We start from the raw sequence: 22,300 nt of genomic DNA on the forward strand, positions 1-22,300 counted from the left end.
TATCTTGCTTGCAAATCATTACAGTGGGGTTCCTCATCATTTCGATCAATAGGCTACTGCACTCTTAAATATTGATATATTTACAGCATTTAACTTTGGACTTTCGTTTAATAATAATGATGTATTTATTTTCAGCTTATCTCTACTAGCGTTTCCAGATGAAATTCCAGCATTTAATATTTTCAAACCGAGAGATATTAGTACTCTTCCAAGTGCAAAAACATTAATGGATGCAAGTGCCGAACTAAAATGTGTGCAACTGGTTACTAAAGAGCTTGAAGAGAGAATAAAAGCAAAAGCAGGAGAAGGCACGAAATCTGCCACTGCAGGCAGGAAGACTACAGGAAAGAAAAAAACTACTAAGAAAACACCCGAAAAAAAAACGACCAATGAAGCTTCTGGAGCCTCTGTATCAATACCAGATGAAACAGGAGCAGAAAAGGCGGAGAAAAGTTGCCTTGATCAAATACTCAAGCGACCTTCTCATATTAGGGCCTACCGAATACAACCAAAACCCGTGAGTTAAAAAATGAATCTTAAAATTCAGTTCTAGTCTGTTTGAATTGAGTTGAGTGCATCGTAGTGGTATGCAGTTTGGTGGTGGGTCAAGTCTGGGTTAACAGCTACGGCCCGGTTGCACAAAAGCTTCTTAAATTCTAACCATGATTAATTTTACAAGAATCAATCAGAGAAAGCGTTTTTGAAAAGACGGCTTCTCTGATTGGTTCTCGTGGAATTAATCACGGTTAAAATTTAACCATCTTTTGTGCAACCGGCACTAAGTCTGTTTCAATCAATTCAAACGCATGTTGTTTGATCATTTCATTACCCACGCACAAGCAAAACGCTTATGTGGGTATCTTCTATTATTAATTAATTTATCACTCATGTCAACTGGTGAAATTGTAGTTTTGTAAGCATGCCTACTTTCAAAAATACTGAAATGACTTGCTATTGCTCCCAGCAATAACAATAAGCTTTTGTAGCACAAATTGCGTTTAACCCATTATATGACTTGTATAGGAATAGATAACTTGAAAATTATTATTCACCTACAAAATCCCTCGACTTTTGCACTTATACAGCACTATAGTTAGGTCCATGTTATAATGGCAGTGGAGAAAGATAGGAAAACAACGTTGCCGAACCTCTGTGTTGTCAATGCCTTGTATAGACGGTAGCTGATACAGGTATATTAATGTAATAAACCCTGTTCATTCTCGTTTAAAATAATCAATTATATTTAATAAGCAATAAATTTTATTTTTCGAAAACTTCATAATGAATTTACATAATTAAGATAAAATATTTTGTTAATTCATTATTAATTCTACATTGTTAAAAGACGATCTGGCAACAGAGCAAAGCGAGAAAGAGATAGCGCTAACAGCTTTGTTGAATGATAGACAAGGATAGCAATACCATTGCTAACCAAACACTGCCATTATAACGTGTACCTCACTATAGATCTTGTGGCTCCTATCTCTTGATTCTGTTCACATTATGGACGTCGTTGAAGTCTCTTTTCATAGTCCTTTTGCATATCACCGAATATCTCATATCTGTTTCTACTCCCATGTTGTGATGGAAGTAATAATTATAATCGAAAAGTCATATTATATTTATTAGCATTTTTAATAAACGTAAATCTTATTCATCTGTAGAGGCATGTGTTTTTCCATAAATCGTGGGGCATTAACAATACTCTCAAGTACGGTATCTTATCCTGAAGAAATTGAATAATGTCAACATTTTAATATATTCGAGATTCATTTTAATATAATACTTGATAACCGCACTAAACTTCGTTGTACAGAAGTTTATTGTACATTAACAACTGTGAAATACTCCTAAGAAGCAGGAATTAAATATAAATATATGAATTAAATATATTTTTATGCCGAATGCTTTGACTTCATTTAACTTGGTAATCCAACACTGTTATTGACTCTGCTCACTGTTATTTGCAATCAATCTACAGCATCTTCAATTGTTTCACTAATTTATAAAATTAGTAAATTATTATACGACTGTATATTTCTTCTATTTTCATATTATTTCATTTTAAAAATTTTATAATTAGGTAAGTTTATATTTTTTTCAAAATTGTATTATGTTGAAAATTATTGTATTATTGTGTGAAGGAGGCGAAATGGGTTTCCATGAATAAATAAAAAAATAGATGTACATAAGACAATGGATGTTGTCCAGTTATCTAAGGTAATAAAATGATCAAATTTTCCAAAATCTATTAAGGTGGCATTCCAATCCTAGCAGTCAATGACGAATACCCAAAATATATATTCAAATGGCACATTTCTGAATGATGCTTCTCGTCAGAAAGTCACTGATCCAGAGGAAGCTGTTGATGGGTTAGGGTAAGGTTACCCTATTCCTATAATTGGGCGGGTGACCACTTGAAGAGCTGACTGCTATATAAGATTTATGGATTTGGAAAAACCGGTGGTACGTAACCCAGATATGGCAGTCCATAAGTCCACTGATATCTTTCCCATTACCTATGCACAGGTCTAGAGCAACACTTCAGCAGAAAATTGTATTTTGAGCTGGTCGGTGGTCGGTGATTGCCAACATTGCAATGCTACCTTCAGCTCGGCCACAAGTGAGACACCAAGTGTCCGAGGGCATTGCGCTCATTACATTAGGAGACACATGACTCTGGCTACCTACCATTCCTGATGCACCAGCATGCTTTACGGACAGATTCTCTACCAGAAACTAGTTCCAGTACCAAATTCCTGCCCCACAGTCGAAGCCTGGTAAATTGTGACAGTTCCAATTTGAAGAGTTCTCATTGGTCGATTGAATTGTAGTCTGCTAGCTTCTCTGCGCATGTGCTGATAGCTTGTTTGTTTACCATAGCATAGCCATAGAATACATAACCAACAAAATTATGTTTGATGGCCATTCGTTAAATGATTTTTTCTCTATAGAAATTTTGAGAGCAATGGAGTGAAAGAAATGTACATTTTTCTAGACGGTAAGTTTGTAAAACAGCCTTGCTTCATTCACGCAGTTAGTAAACGACACATTTTGGTGTAAATCAACTTTAGGCTATATGTGCGCGCCAAAAGCTTGAACCAACGATTTTGAAATGGCGTTCCATGGGAACATTTTGTGCCAGTCACGTGATTGAACAATTTACCACTAGAACAATTTAACACTTTTTCGTGTTCCCAGTCTTGGTTCCTACACACGGCCACCACTAATATAATACAAGCCTTAGGGTTTCACATTTTTTGGTATGTACTGAACACCCATTTGAGGATTATTTTTTTTAATAGTGGAATAGTTTAGTATCAGCCATAAGCTTGTTAGAAATAATGATATCTTGATCTCTCAACTCTTTTTCTTGCTCGATCTTTCAGGAATATGATGCAGAAGAAACTGATCTGGTGAGTGGAGAAGAATTCGCTGTAATATGTAAAGTATTCCAGCCATTCCATTACAGACGAGACCCTTTCAAATCGAGCAGACGACCACCATTTCAAAGTGAGGTAGAGATTTTGGGCAGTAACACACTTCTGGATCTACGTAATGTCATCTCTTGCAGCGAGGATTATATAAGCACGGATGGTGATGTCAGTGAAAATCCTAAAGCTGAACCTTCACAAGAAACTCTCAAGGTAATCTTCACTATTGTTAGAATTTTTCTATAGCTCAACTCACACTTACGCGACTCAGGTCGAGAAGAGACTGCGACTCTAGCCTCTTCTCGACGCAGCATGTGTTTTCAAATGGTGACACTCAGACCAGTCGATTCTAGTCCCTGCGACTCGACTCGACATGTTGGTCGAGCCTCGACTTGAGTTGCTTAGCACCGTGCATTTTTAATAGAAGTGAGGTTAGTTTTTATGAAATTAAAGTTTTATCATTTTAGATAAGACAATAATACGAATTAGATAAGACAATAATAATTATTTAAAAATTTGTTACATGCGCAGAAGTGACGAATTGGATCTCATATTTTTAATAATGTGAGGTTAGAAATGGAGTAGCATGGAACTGAAGTAGTGACAATGAGCAAGAAAGTCGTAAGGTCGAGAGACTGGTGGATCCTCTACTGGAGTCGAACGATTTGATAAAGTGTGTCTATGCTTTCATGACTTCCAAAAACATCATTCCAATTTTCGATTAATAAGAGTACTGTAGTTAAGAGAGGTCTTGATATCATATTTATCCCTATCGGCAGTATATTATTGATTTTTAACATTACCCAGGTGAAATGATACTGAATAATGATCTGTAATTGTCGTTTTGAGAATATTCCCCAACGAATAACTGAAACTATTTTTGTCATTTTTGTAAAAAAAATATGATCCAGGCCAGGCATGTTTCAGACGTATTTGTAACTCTCGTACTCCCATTAATGAAAGATTTAAAACCTCTGCTTTGTAAAACATGCATATAATACTATATATGATTGTTAGTAAGATGAAAATAAATCACCTATTACACAAACACTGATTTGATTTGGCATATTCTTAAGTAACTGATTTAGGCTATGAACAAAATTTTCTGTTTTATTGTTACTTTGAGATCTATAAATTCCAATAACTCTTGATATATTATCATTTGATAACCTTAAATTAATGCACAAGGAGTTGGCTTCAGAGATATCACATGATATTACATTGCAACTGATATTCTTGATGTAAACACACAAACCATCACATAGTTTATCCTAGTATAACTGTTAACTGCAGTAAATCCTGGCATATTGTAAAGAACGGGCATATTTTCAGTCAGCCAAACTTCAATTTTGAAGCTATTTAAACAACAGATGAATTTATTGAAATTTGCATTTATACTACGAATTTGAAATTGAAAGAGTTTGAATGTTGATGGATAAATTTGAACCTTAAAATTATAGATTGGAGAATATTCACAATGTACAATAATGACTATTTATTTTTAACAGTTATTTCAAGTGGTCTGCGATGTTTTGATATCTTATGAGACATTCCTATGGTATAGACAGAACACCAGTGCTGCCTTATTGACTTATATCCCCGGGTAGATTGAACATTATTGACCGAACGAAGAGTGAGGTCTAAGATTCAAGTCGACGGTTTGGCATTTCTCTTAATGTTAAATGTTTATATGTTGCGCATTTACAGCGAAACGCGGTAATAGATTTTCATGAAATTTGACAGGTATGTTCCTCTTTTAGTTGCGCGTCGACGTATATACAAGGTTTTTTGAAATTTTGCATTTCAAGGATAATATAAAAGGAAAAAGGAGCCTCCTTCATACGCCAATATTAGAGTAAAAATCAGACTATAGAATTATTCATCATAAATCAGCTGACAAGTGATTACACAGATGTGTGGAGAAGCCAGTCTATTTCTGTATTTCCATAAGGTCTATAGTTTCAATCAGGTACTTGTGGATGAGAATACTGTTCACAGAACTACTAGTTTATTGGAACTATTCTTTCTCAATCACCAAGCTTTTGACAGCTACTAAAATCCTGATGTTTCCTCCTCGATAGAAGTGCAAAAGCAATATGTAGTTGAATTATTATCAGTACCAGCTGGATATAATATTGGGACCAATGTGGAGGAGAACGGATCAAATTAATTAATTAACGAGGAACAGCCACACAACAACTGGTTGTTCTTGTAATTGGTGTTCTTGGAGGGGTGCGCCCATCACCGCTTTCAAATCTAAAATCGATTTCTGATGATTGTGTCATTTCACTTTTAGGGCAGATGCAGGAAGCACTCATTCTCAGCCTACTCTACTTCGTCTACTCAGGACAAAATTAATGATTTGTGGATGACAGACATGAGACATGACATAACTGCTTACCACAAGGCTGTGTTGAGTAGTTATGCCATTAATTATAGTGAGGTCTACGTTATAATGGCAGTGTTTGATTAGCAATGCTATTACTATCCTTGTCTATCATTCAACAAAGCGGATAGCGCTATCTCTTTCTCGCTTTGCTCTGTTGTCAGATCGTCTTTTAGCAATGTAGAATTAATAATTATTCAACAAAATATTTCATCTCAATTATGAAATTATTGAAAAATATAATTTCTTGTTTGGTAAAATATTATGGATTATTTTAAACGAGAATGAACAGTTAATATTACATCAATAAAGCTGTATCAGCTACCGTCTATAGAAGGCATTGACAAGACAGAGGCAAAGGCAACGTTGTTCTCCTATCTTTCTTCACTACCATTATAACGTGGACCTCACTATAGCATGTCACTCTCCCTTGGAAGTCAGAGCCCTCGATTCAAGAGCGAGCAGCTTCCAACATGGAATAAAGTAATAATGAAATATGACAGCTTGAAATAAATCAGTATAATAATCAATAATGGTTTTTAACTGGTCTGTATTATTACTTAACATATCACTGATTTTCTCTTTTTTTCATTTTCAGGATCTTTACCCATCGAGTATGTTTTTCATTAATGAAACATTCTACGTTGACTTCTCGCAGCCGTGTGATTACAGTGCCGTTGTGAAAGAGTGGGCTCTATCACGCAATATCAAGGTGAATCCGGATACAAAGGACATGGCCGCAACACGTATTAGCGATTTGACCGTTGAGATGGACTACCCGTACCTGTTCCAGCATCTGGGCAATTGTGAACATCTCATTGAATTCTCTGGAGGCAGGTTCGTATAACATTGACTAAGTGATTCCTATTGATAAATGATGTCTCTCAATCAAGTGCTTAACATAATTTTTTTCTTGTTCTTCAGCATTTTCTCAGTGAAGAACTCTTCATTATATTATAGAATAGAATGACTGCCTTTATTTTTGACCTAGGAGGGCGAAGTTAGGGCGCAGTCGGCCCTCTCTTACACTTAACGCCGGTTACACATTGGGCGGTTTCTGCCGCGGCGGTAATCTCGCCCTCGCCGCAGTTCGAGCAGTACTATAGACTTGAATTGAAGCTTACACACTGGGCGGCAGAAACGCCGCGCGACCATATTGCCGTTGGCGGCAGCTGTGCAGCCGTCCACTGCCACTGCGGCTGGCAGTGTTTTTGCCGCTGATCAGTCGTCTTTCCCAGTTGCTCCAAGTCAGAGGTCTTTGAAAATCAGCCTTTTAATTTGTGTCTTGTTGTAAAGTCTATGAGTTGTTTATAACATTTATTTATTGTTTTAAGTGTTTGTGGTTGACGAGTGTGAGAAAATGAGTGAGTTAATAGACAATGAGTTGTTAATATCATTTGTAGAACAGAGGCCAGTTTTGTGGGACAAAATGTGCAAAATACAATTAACTGAACACTCTTGAAACAGAGAAGTCACAGCACGTTTTCGATGAATAACTACAATTATTTTGGCTACTGATCATACGTGGCTGTAATTTTGCCGCTGAATGTGTAAGCTCGACTTTTTTTCGAGGTGGCGACGGCAGTTTCGCCGCCGCGGCAGAAACCGCCCAGTGTGTAACCTGCGTTACCCTCCAAATAGATAGTGATAGACTTAATAGATAATGAAGGTGAGTTTTACTATCAACTAAAAAGAAAAATTTGACTGTTTCATACTGCAGTATGAAAACTTCTATTTTTATTATTCATTAAAATATTGTAAGTTTCTCATATACAAGTTGTCTTATACTCATATTTCAATAATAGTTTTATTGCAGTACCTACCAGAGCAATCTATCAAATTGGTCATTTTAACCGATTAAAAAATAAATTTAGGGTTATAAAATTGATTTTGAAAAATATATATATAGGCTATATATGCTACTGGATAAGCATTAGCTCCAACCTATGAATGAATTTGTGTATTTTATGTAGCATAAATTTAAATTGATTCAATTTTCATATTATAAAAAAAGAATAAATTTGAATGTCTGCTAAAAAAAAAAGATACATTCACCCATAGGTTTGGGCTAGGTACTGCTGCTGAGAAAATATTATTTTCTTCTAGCTGCCCGGACTTATTGAAATCGGCATTCGAAACTTTAATTATTTCGCTTCAGGAATCAGGAAGAAAATGAGTTTTGGACTCCAACCTCCACACTAGACATAGAAAGCACGGCTCCAACTTACTAAGCTCGTATAGTGTCTACATTCTAAATAAATATGATAATATCAGATATATATTGTTTTGGTGATATACGACTTGAATAATAACTAGCTATGAATGAATTATTTATTTTTAGCCAAAAAACCAAACCGAGTGTCAATCTATTAATTGCTCCATTTTCAGTTGCTATAATAAGGGTGAATTTAATAATAATAATAATCTATTGTTGTTGTTTCACGTCATTCCGAACGTCCAATTTAATCATCTTTCACTTATCCGATTGTTACTAATTCTGGTGGTTTATTCAGATTCAGTTTTGTCAGATGTGTTTCTGTTTAGTTATTTTTTCTTGTATCTCACACATGTTCATTTTATTCAAGACAAGAAGTTTGTATTTATTAACGTTTTATGCTTCATTGTGAACTGGTTGTTATATAAATTTTAATTTTATTTTGATAACTACAATATTACTTATATAATTTTCATAATAAGAGTTTGAAAATGGATAGAGCTGATGAATAAATAAATTATGCAAACATTTTAAAGGCTTCCTACTTAGTTTTTTATGGTTTGTTACAGAATTTTGTTAGCCAAAAGGGACTCATTATGTTCTTCTTATTATCCATGGTCCAGAAAGGATTACATCACCAAAGGAAAATATTGCATTATATGCACTATACGTATACCAACGTGAGTAATACCCAAAACAAAAACTAGGATATCCATCAGCTCGTTTGACCATTTCAACATGAAATCGAACAGTGCAAAATTTGTATTAATTGGCAAATTTTGCATGCACACTGTTATATTATTTTGCAGGAGAAATTTTGAATATTGCATCCTTACATTATTTAGTTGATCATGAGTACTATGGTACGGTTTATCAGTTCGATAAATCATTCCTTCCCTATACATAGTGTCTCAAAATAACATGGAATCACTTTTAGACCACTCAGCAGTAGTTCCATACCCAATACCATCGTTCACGCTTTTAACCTTTTAGCATTTCCAAAACATTTAGGCCCGGGTTGCACAACAGCCGGTTAAATTTTAACCATGATTAATTTCACGAGAACCAATCAGAGGAGGCGTTTTAGAGAAGACGGCTTCTCTGATTGGTTCTCGTGGAATTAATCACGGTTAAAATTTAACCGGCTGTTGTGCAACCGACACTAATTCTTCAAATGGTAAAGTTCAATAAGATCAAAATCGATACAATTTATAATCCAATATGTGGAAAAAATTCCATATAAAACTGTATTAATTTATTCTTTCTACTTATCCGGAAAAGGTGGAAGTTGTGGACCTATGGTCAGGGTGTAAGCAGGGTCATTATTGATGCAAATCAAGTTTAGATTAGATTTATTTATTCATGTAAGTTATAATATTATGTTAACCAGTAAATATCCAAACCTAGTACCCCATGTTTTGCATGTGGCATTCAAGATCAGATTAGGCTATTAATGTCAGGAATAATTTGAATTTAATCAGTCTCCATTTTGGATTTGGCTTTGAAAATACTTTTCTGCCTTATTTTCTTGCTAAAATGAGAGGATTAAAATGATGATTGGGGTTGTCATTTGAAATGATTGAGTTGCTACTCCATTTAATTCTTACAGTAATATAAAATAATGGGACTTTGTTGGGAAAAGTTAGATTTATTAACCCAACTGAACAACTTCGGATTTTCAATCTGCCTTCCTAATGAGCGGATAAATTACAAACTAAATCGTGAGTAAGTAGACTGTCATAGCTGCTGACACCCACTCAGTGCCGCTTGCACGAAAGACGGTTAAAGTTTAACCGTGATTAATTTCACGAGAACCAGTCAGAGAAGCCGTCTTTTCTAAAAGGCCTTCTAGTCCAGTTAATATAGACATAAAAAAGGGGGTGTGCTTGCAATTTATATTGTAGTTCTGATTTTTTAAAATATATTATTTGGATGTATGAGAGAAGTCCAGAACCAATTTCTTCATGCAAAATTTCTTGTGCTAGATACAGATGGCCCAAAAACCTCGTATTTCCGGTTAATTTTCCAGTTTTCAGCTATTTCTGCAAAATCCAGTAATCGGACAGAAAAATTTGCTCTCGCCTTTTCTTAGATTATAAAATTCTGAATAAAATTAGATTATTCAGATCTCTCTATCTCCAATGAGTTCTAAGCAATGATTTTTCAAAAATGAGTAAAATTTAAAGAAAAATCAATTCTGATGAATTTTAGTTTTCGATCAACTATATCTTCCGATTGTTACCATTTAGATGTATAATTTAAAATCCCTCTGGGCGTATTTTTGTACTCTACAATCTAAGATCAGGTAGAGCGCTCTATCTCATATAGATTTCCAGGTACACCTGACAACAATGCTCCTTATATTGTGAAAAACACCTAATTTTCATCTTCAACCATCATCACCAACTACATTGTCCTCATATTTGATATTTCGCACAATGACATAAGTTCATGAGATTATGTTCTATGAGAATCACTCGTTAGATGCACTTCATTTCAGTATTTCCCAGTTGAGAGGCGTGCATAAGGACACCTCAAGGATAAAAATTTCAAACACTTAATTTTTGACAATGCTCAGATGTCATCGTACTACACTTCATTCTTCTCGGCTCGTCAAGGCTGTCCAAAATCATGCATCATATGTCAAATTCGGTCGAAAAATGGAAAATTTATTATTGTTTGTACTTGAGCCCATATGCCAATATACAAAAAATTGCCAATTTCTGGCCATGAAGTGTAGTACCAATTTCTGGCCATTTTTCGTGTATAGTGTATATAGTGACTGGACTATTCTCTGATTGGTTCTCGTGAAATTAATCACAGTTAAAATTGAACTGGATTTTGAGTCACAATTCGGCAATGACTATTTTCACTGAAACAACAGTTTTATGCAATACTTTTCCATAATAGTTACATGAATTTCACAAAGCACGTCTAATGATACTAAATGAATAACCATTATTGAATATTATGTAAAATTGCTTCCATTAGAAATTTTCTAATATTCAACTCATTTTTCCAGACGGAAAGTCGTTGGATGTGCACGCCTACCGAATCACAATTCATATTTATGCGAAGAATGCTTCAAAAGCTATTGTTACATTCGTAACAAAAAAGTTGGGTCATTTGAAGCTTATCATTTTAAGGACAAACGGGTCACTATTAGTGGTTAATTACCATACGCTAAATAATAATGAAGCTCTTTATCAATTAATGTGTTCTACTACAATACTTTTGTTGTTCTTGTAATACTTTTTTATATTTGCATATTTCTTTTCTACTTTTCTAAAAGTTGATTTTCATTTGAATTGTGAAGAAGAATTTGTATCAACATTCAATTGAATTTGTGAGTATAATAATTATCAATAAAAATGTATTCAAACATGATCAAATTAAGGCTATTATTGTAAAATGAACAACAGCTGCAACCCAAAACTGTTTCTTATACACGATTTTCTATCAATAACGGGTGATCCAAATTATACACAACCCAATATTCTAAGGTGGGAATTTAGTTTACAGGTTCACCAAGTCTTTTGGTGAGTAGCATTATTATGTTGTTTTAATCTAGTTTATAGATTAAACTAATAAAGTTTAGTTTAGTTTGATGACCATCAATTTTTTGTGAAAAATAAAAATCGCTCAAACTTTGTGATCATATAGTATTTGATGCGAGAACACGAATCTGGAATAATATTTTTGCTAAATTCCTTACCGTTCAGATTATATGACCAATTTTCAGCCAAATCTGAGATACTTTTTGTTTGAGTGTGTTTCACGATGGTCCATGAATACAACATGATGGAAACATGAAGCTTTCTTGAATGATTTAGATGCTACACTAAATGGTATCGATAAAAATGAGAATGTACTTTTAATTGGAGGAGATATGAATATTGATATACTAAAAAATAGTTATTTAGCCATGAATAACTAAGTCTGATGCAAACGTACGGTCTGAAATCTCTGGTGAATAAGCCCACAAGAACAACTCACAGCACAAAAACGTGTATAGACCATATTTTATTTAGAAATTTCAACTTTAAGGACAAACATATAATAAGCTCTATACAAAAGACCTATATTACACATTATTACTGCACTACCCTACATATTGGAAATTCAAACTTAGTTAATAAAGATAATAATGAAAAAATTGCTAAAAAGATAAATTACTCATTACTAATTGATAAACTGAAAGAAGAAACTTGGAGAAATGAAACAAATTTGTCCGAGGAAAATCTAAATCTGGATAATAACATTGATAATTTTTGTAATAAATTGATAAATTATGTAAATATTTCTACAGAACAAATAAGAATAAACCCCTGAAAATATGGATAAGCTCAGATCTGATAAATTCTATTAGAGAACGATATAAAATGCACAAGAAACTTAACAGCCAACCTTTCAATACGATTCTACAAGCCAAGTATAGAAATTTATTAAATTCATTGATTAGAAAAGCAAAAATCGATTATTATAAAAATAAAATGGCGAATTGTAAAGGCAATAGTAAAAAAAACATGGATTATATAGAGGAGATTTTAGACACTCGACGCAAAAATAAACCAGTAGATATTGACCCAGAAATTCTATTTTTCAAAAGTCGGCAGAACGTATGCAGAAAAACTAAATAGTACGATTAACTCGAATAACACACAAGCGTTACCTACTAATCAAACCCAAAATTTTCCACATTCTTTTTTCATGTACCCTACAAACTCTAAGGAAATATCTGCTTTAATCAAAACCTTGAAAAATAATTCATCACCCGGGGTCGATGGGATTAGTAATATTTGCTTGAAAAATATTGCTCATTATATAGCACAGCCATTATCGTTATTATACAATAAATGTTGTCATACATGACATCAAAACCTATTCAATTTTTGAAATATTATTTTGTGAATTGGAGATCTGGTCGCGGATTTAATTATTAAATATAATTGATAAAGCGAGAAGATCTCCAATGTACAAAGATTAAACGTGTGTTTTATCACGTTTCGTGAAGGCAATATTATGGGTTTTAGCTCCATGCTATACAAACAAGAGTAAGTTGACTTTTGGTCTGTGAATCAAGGCGCCTGCATGTGTTTTTTACATAAATAGATTTGGAATTTTTCTTTCGAGGCCCGTATACTTGAACCGTTTGTGAAGTGAGTTGTTGAGTTAAGGCATTGGTTACCTGAAGGATTCTGTCTTGAGAATTCAATTATAGGCTGTCGCAGTCCGGGCAGTTTAAACCAACATAATTGTATTTTCAGGATTTTCAGTCGTAGTTCGGACGCCGAACTGTTAGTGCTGTGTTTCTGTGCTCTGCTATCTATCTGTGCTGAGATAAAAGTTACCAGTGAATCCTGCATCGACTAGTGATTATTTCTACTAAAAGTAAGGTTATTTTTCTGCTTTGAAACTGCACTACAACAATTTCTAGTTCATTTTTATTTTTATATTTTCTAGTACGGTACTGATTTACTTCCCACCTATTCTTAATCATTCACCTGAATCCTTTTTTTTCCTTACGTAAAAATTTCAGGGGCCTCCATTTCCTAAGCCGTCACGTTAGCCCTCTTGACGCATTTTCACCCTTTTCACAACAATTCCGCTGTATATTGTATTATATAATTTGGAATAGAATTTCTACAGTATAGCAATGACATATAGTCTTCCTTCCGAATTATGAACAATCATTTTTAATTTAACTATGTTACGTACATGATTTTATCACGTTATGCAAAGATGTGACTGTAATTGCAATAAGGAAATCAGTTCAAAAACTTTATTGGTTTGCTCTGAGTGTAAGCTGCATTTTCACTTCTTATGCGCTAATTTTACAGAAAGTAATTATAAAAAATTATCTAAAGAATCCGCCCGCAGGTGGCGATGCAGTGAATGTAAGAGTTCGAATAAAGATAAGTTAATTAACATGTCTAAAACTCAGACGATAGGAAACAGTGACTTGATCGCTGAACTGAAAAGGGAAATTAGAAATACCATAGCACAAGAAATGAAAGAGATCACAAAAGAAATGAAAAAGACCAATGAAAATGTTTCTGAACTGAAAAAGTCTGTGGAATTTTTCTCTGCAAAAATTGATGAATATAATAAAGAGCCAGGGGAATATAAAAGCGATCATTCCACCCTAAAAAAAGAGAACGAAATACTGAAAACAAAACTCTCTGAGATGGAAAAGGAATTAACAGAACTGCAGCAGTATGGAAGACTGAAAAAATTAGAGATTCATGGAATACCAGTAACTAAAAATGAGAATATCGAAGAAATAATCGGTAAAACAGCAAAGGTCCTGAACATAGGTAATAATGATGAGAGGCTGGGAATTGAAGCCGCGCATAGACTTCCCACGAGAGATAAGAAGAAAATCCCTTCTATTATTGTTGCATTCTCGTCAAGGAAGACCAGGGATAATTGGATTATGAACTATAAGGCATATCAAAAGGAAATGAGACAAAATGACCCCCATGTCTTCAAGGGACTACGCACCACACACATAAATAAAAATCTTGAAGATGGACCTGTTTACATAAATGAAAATTTGACACCTCGATTAAGACAAATATTCAATGAAACAAGACTGGCAGCAAAGAAGAACAACTTCAAATTCACCTGGATAAAGACTGGAAAAATTTTCGTCAAGAAAAATGAAGCTTCTCGGACTATTCGTATACACAACATCCAGTCACTGAAGGAGTTATCAATCGATAACACAGAGGAAACAACAGCTGACGACAAGGAGGCGAGTGGATAAAAAACCGGATAAAATGGTATCTATTATCGATTTAATAATCTACAATGAACAGTTTACTGGAATTGCATTCTCTTCTAGAAAATGATAATGAACTTTCAAATGTAATTGATGATTATTTTAACTATACTCCTGAAGGATATGGGGTTAATACAAATTACTTTAATATTTATGTCATGAACATACGAAGTTTGAGTAAAAACTTTGACAGCTTTGTATATTGTCTGGAAAATTTCAAATTAATATATGATATAATAGTACTAACCGAAACATGGTTTGAAAATTATGAACCCACTCTATTCAATCTAGATGGTTATCGAGTTGTAAACAAAAACGCTAAATATAATAAATGTGACGGTATAATAGTTTATATAAGAGAAGATCTATCTTTCACGAATATAGATTGTGATATCTGTGAAGCAAATGCAATCAATTTAATTGTGAACACCGGGCTAGATAACTATATAAACTTTGTTGCTATCCATAGGTCTCCAAATAGGAATGCGATAAGATTCATTGAAAGTATTGATGATTACATCCAGAGAATGCCACAAAATCATAACATCTGTATAGCAGGAGACATTAACTTAAACTTGTTTTCTAACGATAATATTGTAACTTCATATATTAATACTCTAAATGGAAATGGCTTTAGATCTTGTATAAATGGCAGCACTAGAGTTACAAATCGAACAGAGTCGTCTATAGACCATATATTTCTTAAATCAACTGATAATGTATTTGACAGTGCGGTAGGAAACATATTTAAAACAACTATTACTGATCATTACTCAGTGACTTTACATTTAGGATTGAGTAATTTTAAACAAGATAAAAAAATCAACTAGCCTATATAAGCAATAAGAAAATAATTAACTACACAAAATTAAAGGATTTATTGAGTAATAAAAAATGGGATAGTATTTATGAAAATTAATCCAATGACGTTAACGATTTGCTAAAAATATTCTGTTCGGTTTTGACCAAGTGTATTGAAAATTCTAGTCAGGAAATAAAAATACCACACAGATATAAGCCTTTGAAGCCATGGATTACTTCTGGACTAATAAAATCAATAAGAACTAAAGATAAATTATATAAGAGATCAATAAAAGAACCTTTCAACACAAAACTGAAACATGATCTTAAAGAATATAAAAATGTATTAAATAGATTAATTGATGAAACAAAAACAAACTATTATCGATCAAAAATAGATGAATGCAGGAGTGATAAACGTAAACTATGGAATTACATAAATGAAATCATTTATGATACAAAAAATAAACATGATGAACCAGAAATAGATTCAGTTGAATTAAATAGATATTTTTCCCAAGTTGGTAAAAACTTGGCTGCTCAAATTGAACAAAATACCACCACATCAGATTTCCCATATAAGAGAACCAATGAATTGAATGCAACTTTTTTTCTCAATCCACCGGAGGTGATAGAAACTATAATAACTCTGAAAAATAACTCTTGTCCAGGTCCTGATAATATTAATAATAGAGCTCTAAAGCAGATAGCAGATTTAATAGCTGAACCCCTCTCTTACATTGTAAATAAATGTTTTGAAACAGCTCTATTTCCTGATTCATTTAAAATAGCAAACATTAAACCGATTCTTAAAAAAGGTGATAAAAATAATCCAGGTAACTATAGACCAATAAGCTTAATTAGCAACCTTGCCAAAATATTTGAAAAATTGTTTAAAAAACGAATAATGAAGTTCATACAAAAAAATAACATTATTAATGAAAACCAATATGGTTTCCAACCTAATAAAAGTACTGAATATGCGCTAGTGTATTTTGTAAACAATGTAACAGATATGTTAAATTCCAAGAAAAAACCACTTGCAGTCTTCATGGATTTATCTAAAGCTTTCGATACCATACCACATGATAAAATTTGCAACAAATTGGAGAAGTATGGTTTCAGAGGTCATTCATTGAAGTTTATAAGAAGTTACTTGGAAGATAGATTCCAAATTTTAACAATAAATAACAATAAAAGTATAGAGAAACTGTCATCTTACGGCCTGCCCCAGGGAACTGTTCTTTCACCAATATTTTTCATTCTTTATGTAAATGATTTGCTGAATATTAAGCTAAAGAATGGGAGAATTTTATCTTTTGCTGATGATTCAGTGATTATATTTTCAGAAAATAATTGGAATGATACTTTCATTGTTGCAGAGCAAGATATGAAAATTGTGAAGAACTGGATGGACTCTAATGCTTTGAGTTTAAATGTAGAAAAAACCAATTACATAGCTTTTTCAGCAAATAGAGAGGGTAAACCTAACAATCAATATAAGTTAAAAATCCATTCAAACTGTTCTTCAATAAATCAACCAAACATTAATAGATGTTCCTGCCCTGTTATTAATAGGAAATCAAACCTCAAATATCTTGGTATAAAATGGGACATCCATGTTAACTTCCTATGTAAGAGACTAAAATACCTATTTTATAAATTGAAAAATGTGCTATCTTTCTCAGAATGCAAACAGGTATATACGGCACTAGTAGAATCCCTAATGCGATATGGTTTAATAGTTTGGGGTGGGACTTTCGAAACCCATATTAAAAACCTTTTTCTAATACAAAAATTCATCATAAAGACAATTTTAAAGAAACCTAGAACTTATGATAGTAAGATTTTGTTCAGTGAATTTGATGTTAAAACTATACGACATTTATATCTTAGTTGCATAACAAATTACAGTTTTAAATACGAGCATAATTTCCCTCTAGCCGATGACATAAATTATAATCTTAGACCTAATACAATAAGAAAATATGAAATATATAACACCAACTCAGCTCTTCTTAGAAGGCAACTTTACTACATTAGTAGTAAATTCATAAATATACTAGGAAGTGAATTTCCACTTAATAATTTCTGAAATAATAAATACAGAAAAAGAGCCATAGAGGCATGGCTAAACTTGAATTATTTCCAATCGTTGACTTTTATACAATAATCAACTTCATATTATAAATTATATTTTCGAACACTTCATACGCTAGATTCAAGTTTATATATTACATCCCTGATTAAGCTGATTTACGACTCACACTGGCGCACAAGGAATCTTCCTTTTGCAGGTGTTTTTGCCTCACCTACTGTACTTATGCATGTGATCATAAATTGAATCTTCATTTTAAAACTATTGTTTGTAATGTAAAGGATATCATTTCGTTATTATATCTAATTAAATAAATGTATGTATCTTGGTTTAAGTGCAGTAGCATATACTTATATTTATTTTTTGTAAAGCTTTTTTGTATTTTGTTTTTGGCAAATAAAATTCATTCATTCATTCATTCATTCATTCACTTGAATCTTGTAGGGAAAGCTGGTGTTTTTTATTCAATCAACTGGCAGAGTTTTTTTTAATATTTATCCATTTTAAATTCGGGAGTGTTTTAACTGGACCTTTGAAGAGCAGGCCAAGGTACTTTTGTTTAGGTAAAGTAAGATTTATAATTCTAAATAGTAATTTTTTTTTTATTGTTTTATTATCATAAACTGAACGACCACAGATCAGCACAGCGAGTAGCCCCTGAAATATTCATCTGATTATTATTTCGTAATAAATTCTAATTATAATTCTAATTTCGTAATAAATAATTTATTGATTTGTTTTTAATATCAAAAACCTGTACGATCTTTTCTTATTTTTTCTTTTTTCCCACCCTTACATATTTGGTGAAGGCACATCTTGTTTACAATGTCTAGAGATCGGTCATTTTCCATCTCACTTTAAAGTAGCCAAGATTATATCTTTATACAAATCAGGCGATAGAAAATTATCGTACTATCAGTTTAATTAGTAATTTGTCTGAAATATTTGAAAAAATAATAAAAAAGCGTATTCTAATTATCTCAGGAAAAATTTCATAGCAGAAAATCAGTTTGGTTTCCAGGAGGGGAAGTCCTCTGAGGATGCAATGTCTCGACTGGTGAGGATTGTGTCTGAAAACTTCTTAATGAATAAAAAAACCTTTGCTGTGTTCTTGGATTTGGCGATATGATATGATACCATCCCTCATCAAACTTTACTTAAAAAGCTGGAAAATATAGGTTTCCGTGGACCAGTTTTAAAACTTTTTGAAGGCTATCTACAAAATAGATCCCATTATATTAAAATCAAGCAGAGTAAATCTAACTGAGTTTGGCCTACCTCAGGGCACAGTTCTCTCACCAATATTATTTTTAATTCACATAAATGACTTACTGAAAATTAATATTAATGGCTGTTACTCCATTTCCTTTGCTGATGATACAGCTCTAGTTTTTTTCGGTTGTACGTGGAAAGAAACAAAACTTCTAACATAATCAGGTCTCACAGCAGTTAAGTCATGGCTTGATCTGCACACGCTCACTTTAAATACAAGAAAAAGCGTATATATGACTTTCTTGCCCACAATAAACTCCATCCCTGCGGAAATGTTAAATGGTGGAATTAAAATTCATTCGTTTGACTGTGCTGAAAGGAGTAGTCCGTCAGACTCAGATTTTGTTGTTAGGGACTGTATATGTCAATCACTGACAAACGTGATAGAAGTTAAATATCTAGGTGTTTTAATAGATCAATATCTGAAGTGGAATGCACATATTGATAATATGTGTAAAAAATGAAATATATTGTTCACAAATTCTACAGATTGAGCAGTGTTGGAGATTTAAAGTTATTGATGATGGTCTATTCAGCTTATGCCCAATCCATATTTCAGTATGGTATAAGGGTTTGGGGAGGTGCCTTAGACACTCATTCCAATAAAATAGGTGTGATTCAGAGGCACATACTAAAAGCTGCTCTCCAAAGGCCGAGACGATATCCCAGTCACTTACTTTATGAAGAATTACCGGTTCTGACAGTGAGACAACTCTATATAAAAAATTTAATACTTTATATCAATAGATCCAAAAATACTTTCACTCCATAGTTTCCAGCTTACAATATTTCAGATCGCCATCAAATTACCGTGTTTCCAGGACAGACCTAATAGTATGCCGTAGACAGTTCCCCTATGTAGTAAATAAATTGATTAACCTGTTATCCGAAAATTTAATTTTAGATAGCATCACTAAATCAAGTACAAAAAAAATAATTGATTGGATTAAATCAACAAATGTTTTTCACTTAATTCACAACACAATTTTATTTGTTTTTCTCTATTATTGCCATCAAAATTACATACAGTATAAATATGTGTTTCCCCACTTTCATCTTGATTGAATTGTATAGTTATTATAATATTATAGTTGAGCTTACCTTGTTGAATCAAAGTTTTTCTATTGGAAGTAATAGTATCCCAGACAACACAGAGACCTCTGTTGGACGTCCAGTGGATGGCCATGTCGGATATTTAGAATATCCGGCGGACATCCGTTTTTGGCCAAAATATGTCCTATGGACGTCCACAGGACATTCAAGTGTCACAGAATCCGATGTCCGTCAGACATCCAAATTTAATCCACACTAGACATTGTTTGGATATTGTAGGACATCCTACGGATGTCTTCCGGATGCAATAATTATGAAATTAGGATAGCCACTGGACATCCATCTACATCCTAATTCAATCCATGCTAGACTTTTTTGGATATTGTAGGACATCATAAAGATGTCTTGTGGATGCCATAATTATAAAATTAGGAAATCCATTGGACATCTACTTACGACCAAATTTGGTCTTGCTTTCTTGACCATTGAGGAACTAAGATGTTTGTCATGAATACATTTTTTATAATATAGTGAAGATTTAGTTACCATTCCGGTGCAGTTCTTGGCCCGAAACGGTACTCAATTCTAGATTCTGTTAAAAAAGAATTTCAATAAATAAAATGCATATTAAAATTTTAACAAAATTTTATTTTGAAATCACAGGTTAATTAAAAACCATCAACATCAGTTCATAAAAGTATAACTTTCCTCCCTAGGTGTCAGTGGCGGCTCCAAAACAAAATAAACGTGTGTGTAATAATAAACAAGGATATGTAAGTGATCGTGTAATAAACAAAAACTATATTCATTCTATTGAAAATTTATTGGATATTTAGTTAAAAGCAATTGAGAATGTAATTGAACTTGAGAAGTTTGTGAGACCTTCTAATATTGAGAATTCCACACAATCAGTAAGGGTTTGCGTGAGCGCGTAAGTACAAGTTAAAAATATTACTGTGCTATATATTGTATTTCCAGGCTAATAATATTAAGACTGATCTTATGTAGAACAGTTTTGGGCTTTCTATTTCTATTGTATTGATTGAATCTTGTAACTTATTTATTTCACTTATTGTTATCTCTTACTTGGAATTTTGTTGGGAAAATGATATAATTCAAGTTCTATGACAATTATCCCTATTAAAATGACAATTTAATAATCCCTATTTATCGCGTTCTTACTTCCTATGAAAGTTAGGATTGGTATCTGCAACCTCCAATCTATATTTACACCAGCCGCCACTGCTAGGTGTACAAATAAATATTTTACAAAATGGATATAACCTTGAAAATTTTGATTCAAAAGTATTGATAAAGCAAGACTTTTTCCATATACTAAGATAATGTGGGAAAACGTAAGAATTTTGTTATGAATGAGTTACATTATTCTTAGAGAATCATGAAAAAAGTTAGTAGTACTCATTGAACTTAATTTAAACTATTATTTATAGGCCTATTGTTATTTACTTTTAAAAACATATTCAAGGTTCATGAAGTATGGCAAATATATGATGCAATTTTAGATGTTTAACTACAGCTACTACAAACACCGTTTTTGTTTTGTTTTATGGCAAATATATGATGCAATTTTAGATGTTTCACTACAGCTACTACAAGAACCGTTTTTGTTTTCCGGTTTGACGTTCAGGAGCATGCCTCAACCAATTTTTGGTGGCCTCTACAATCGTTTTTTCCGTTGCTTCTTGAAACCCCATCTTAACAGCTTCTGAAATGAAGATCAAATTGTTGTAAACTGCTGATTTTATTATAGTCAGAGTGAGGTTTAAATGGTGTTTTACAATTTTAGTTTTCAATCCCTTAAAACGATATTCAAGGCAACCACATTATTTCTCTTGCCCAAGTGAACAAGCCCTACTGTTCACTGAATCACTAGTAGACCAATCAGGACCCCCTATATACCAGGCATTGGTCCTGGACCAATCACGAGTAATGTAGATATATACTATATTCTGTCTAACAAAAGAACGGATTGAATATCATAATAATAATTATTGACCAATCAAAGTGAAGTCTAAGATTCAAGTCGACGATTTAGCATTTTTCTTTATATTTATTGTTTGTTCCGCATTTACGGCTAAATGCGGCAATGGATTTTCATGAGATTTGGCAGGAATATTCATTTTTTAACTATAAGTCGATGTATACACAAGGCTTTTTGAAATTTTGCGTTTTAAGGATAATATGGTTTAGGCCTATAACTGCGAAAATCAGAATATCTCATCCCCGAAAATCATAA

At 33.0% G+C, this 22,300-nt stretch overlaps 2 protein-coding genes across 2 annotated transcripts; both read left to right on the top strand.

The window, feature by feature from the left end:
* Positions 1-135: 135 nt before the first annotated feature.
* Positions 136-11,427, top strand: LOC120348726 (snRNA-activating protein complex subunit 3-like; the record flags this gene model as incomplete). Its single annotated transcript, XM_039423390.1, is given in 5 exon segments — positions 136-517; positions 3,390-3,647; positions 6,419-6,657; positions 8,605-8,715; positions 11,058-11,427. Coding segments are annotated over 5 exon segments (1,141 nt in total), but the record flags the coding sequence as incomplete, so codon positions are not given.
* A 2,537-nt stretch (positions 11,428-13,964) lies between these two features.
* On the top strand, positions 13,965-14,804 carry LOC120350206. Its single transcript, XM_039422749.1, has one exon. It carries the CDS (start codon positions 13,965-13,967, stop codon positions 14,802-14,804), a length of 840 nt encoding a protein of 279 aa, XP_039278683.1.
* Positions 14,805-22,300: the final 7,496 nt, after the last annotated feature.

This window comes from Nilaparvata lugens, chromosome 3, assembly GCF_014356525.2.
Source record: "Nilaparvata lugens isolate BPH chromosome 3, ASM1435652v1, whole genome shotgun sequence".
In the NCBI taxonomy this organism is placed as follows: Eukaryota; Metazoa; Arthropoda; class Insecta; order Hemiptera; family Delphacidae; genus Nilaparvata; species Nilaparvata lugens.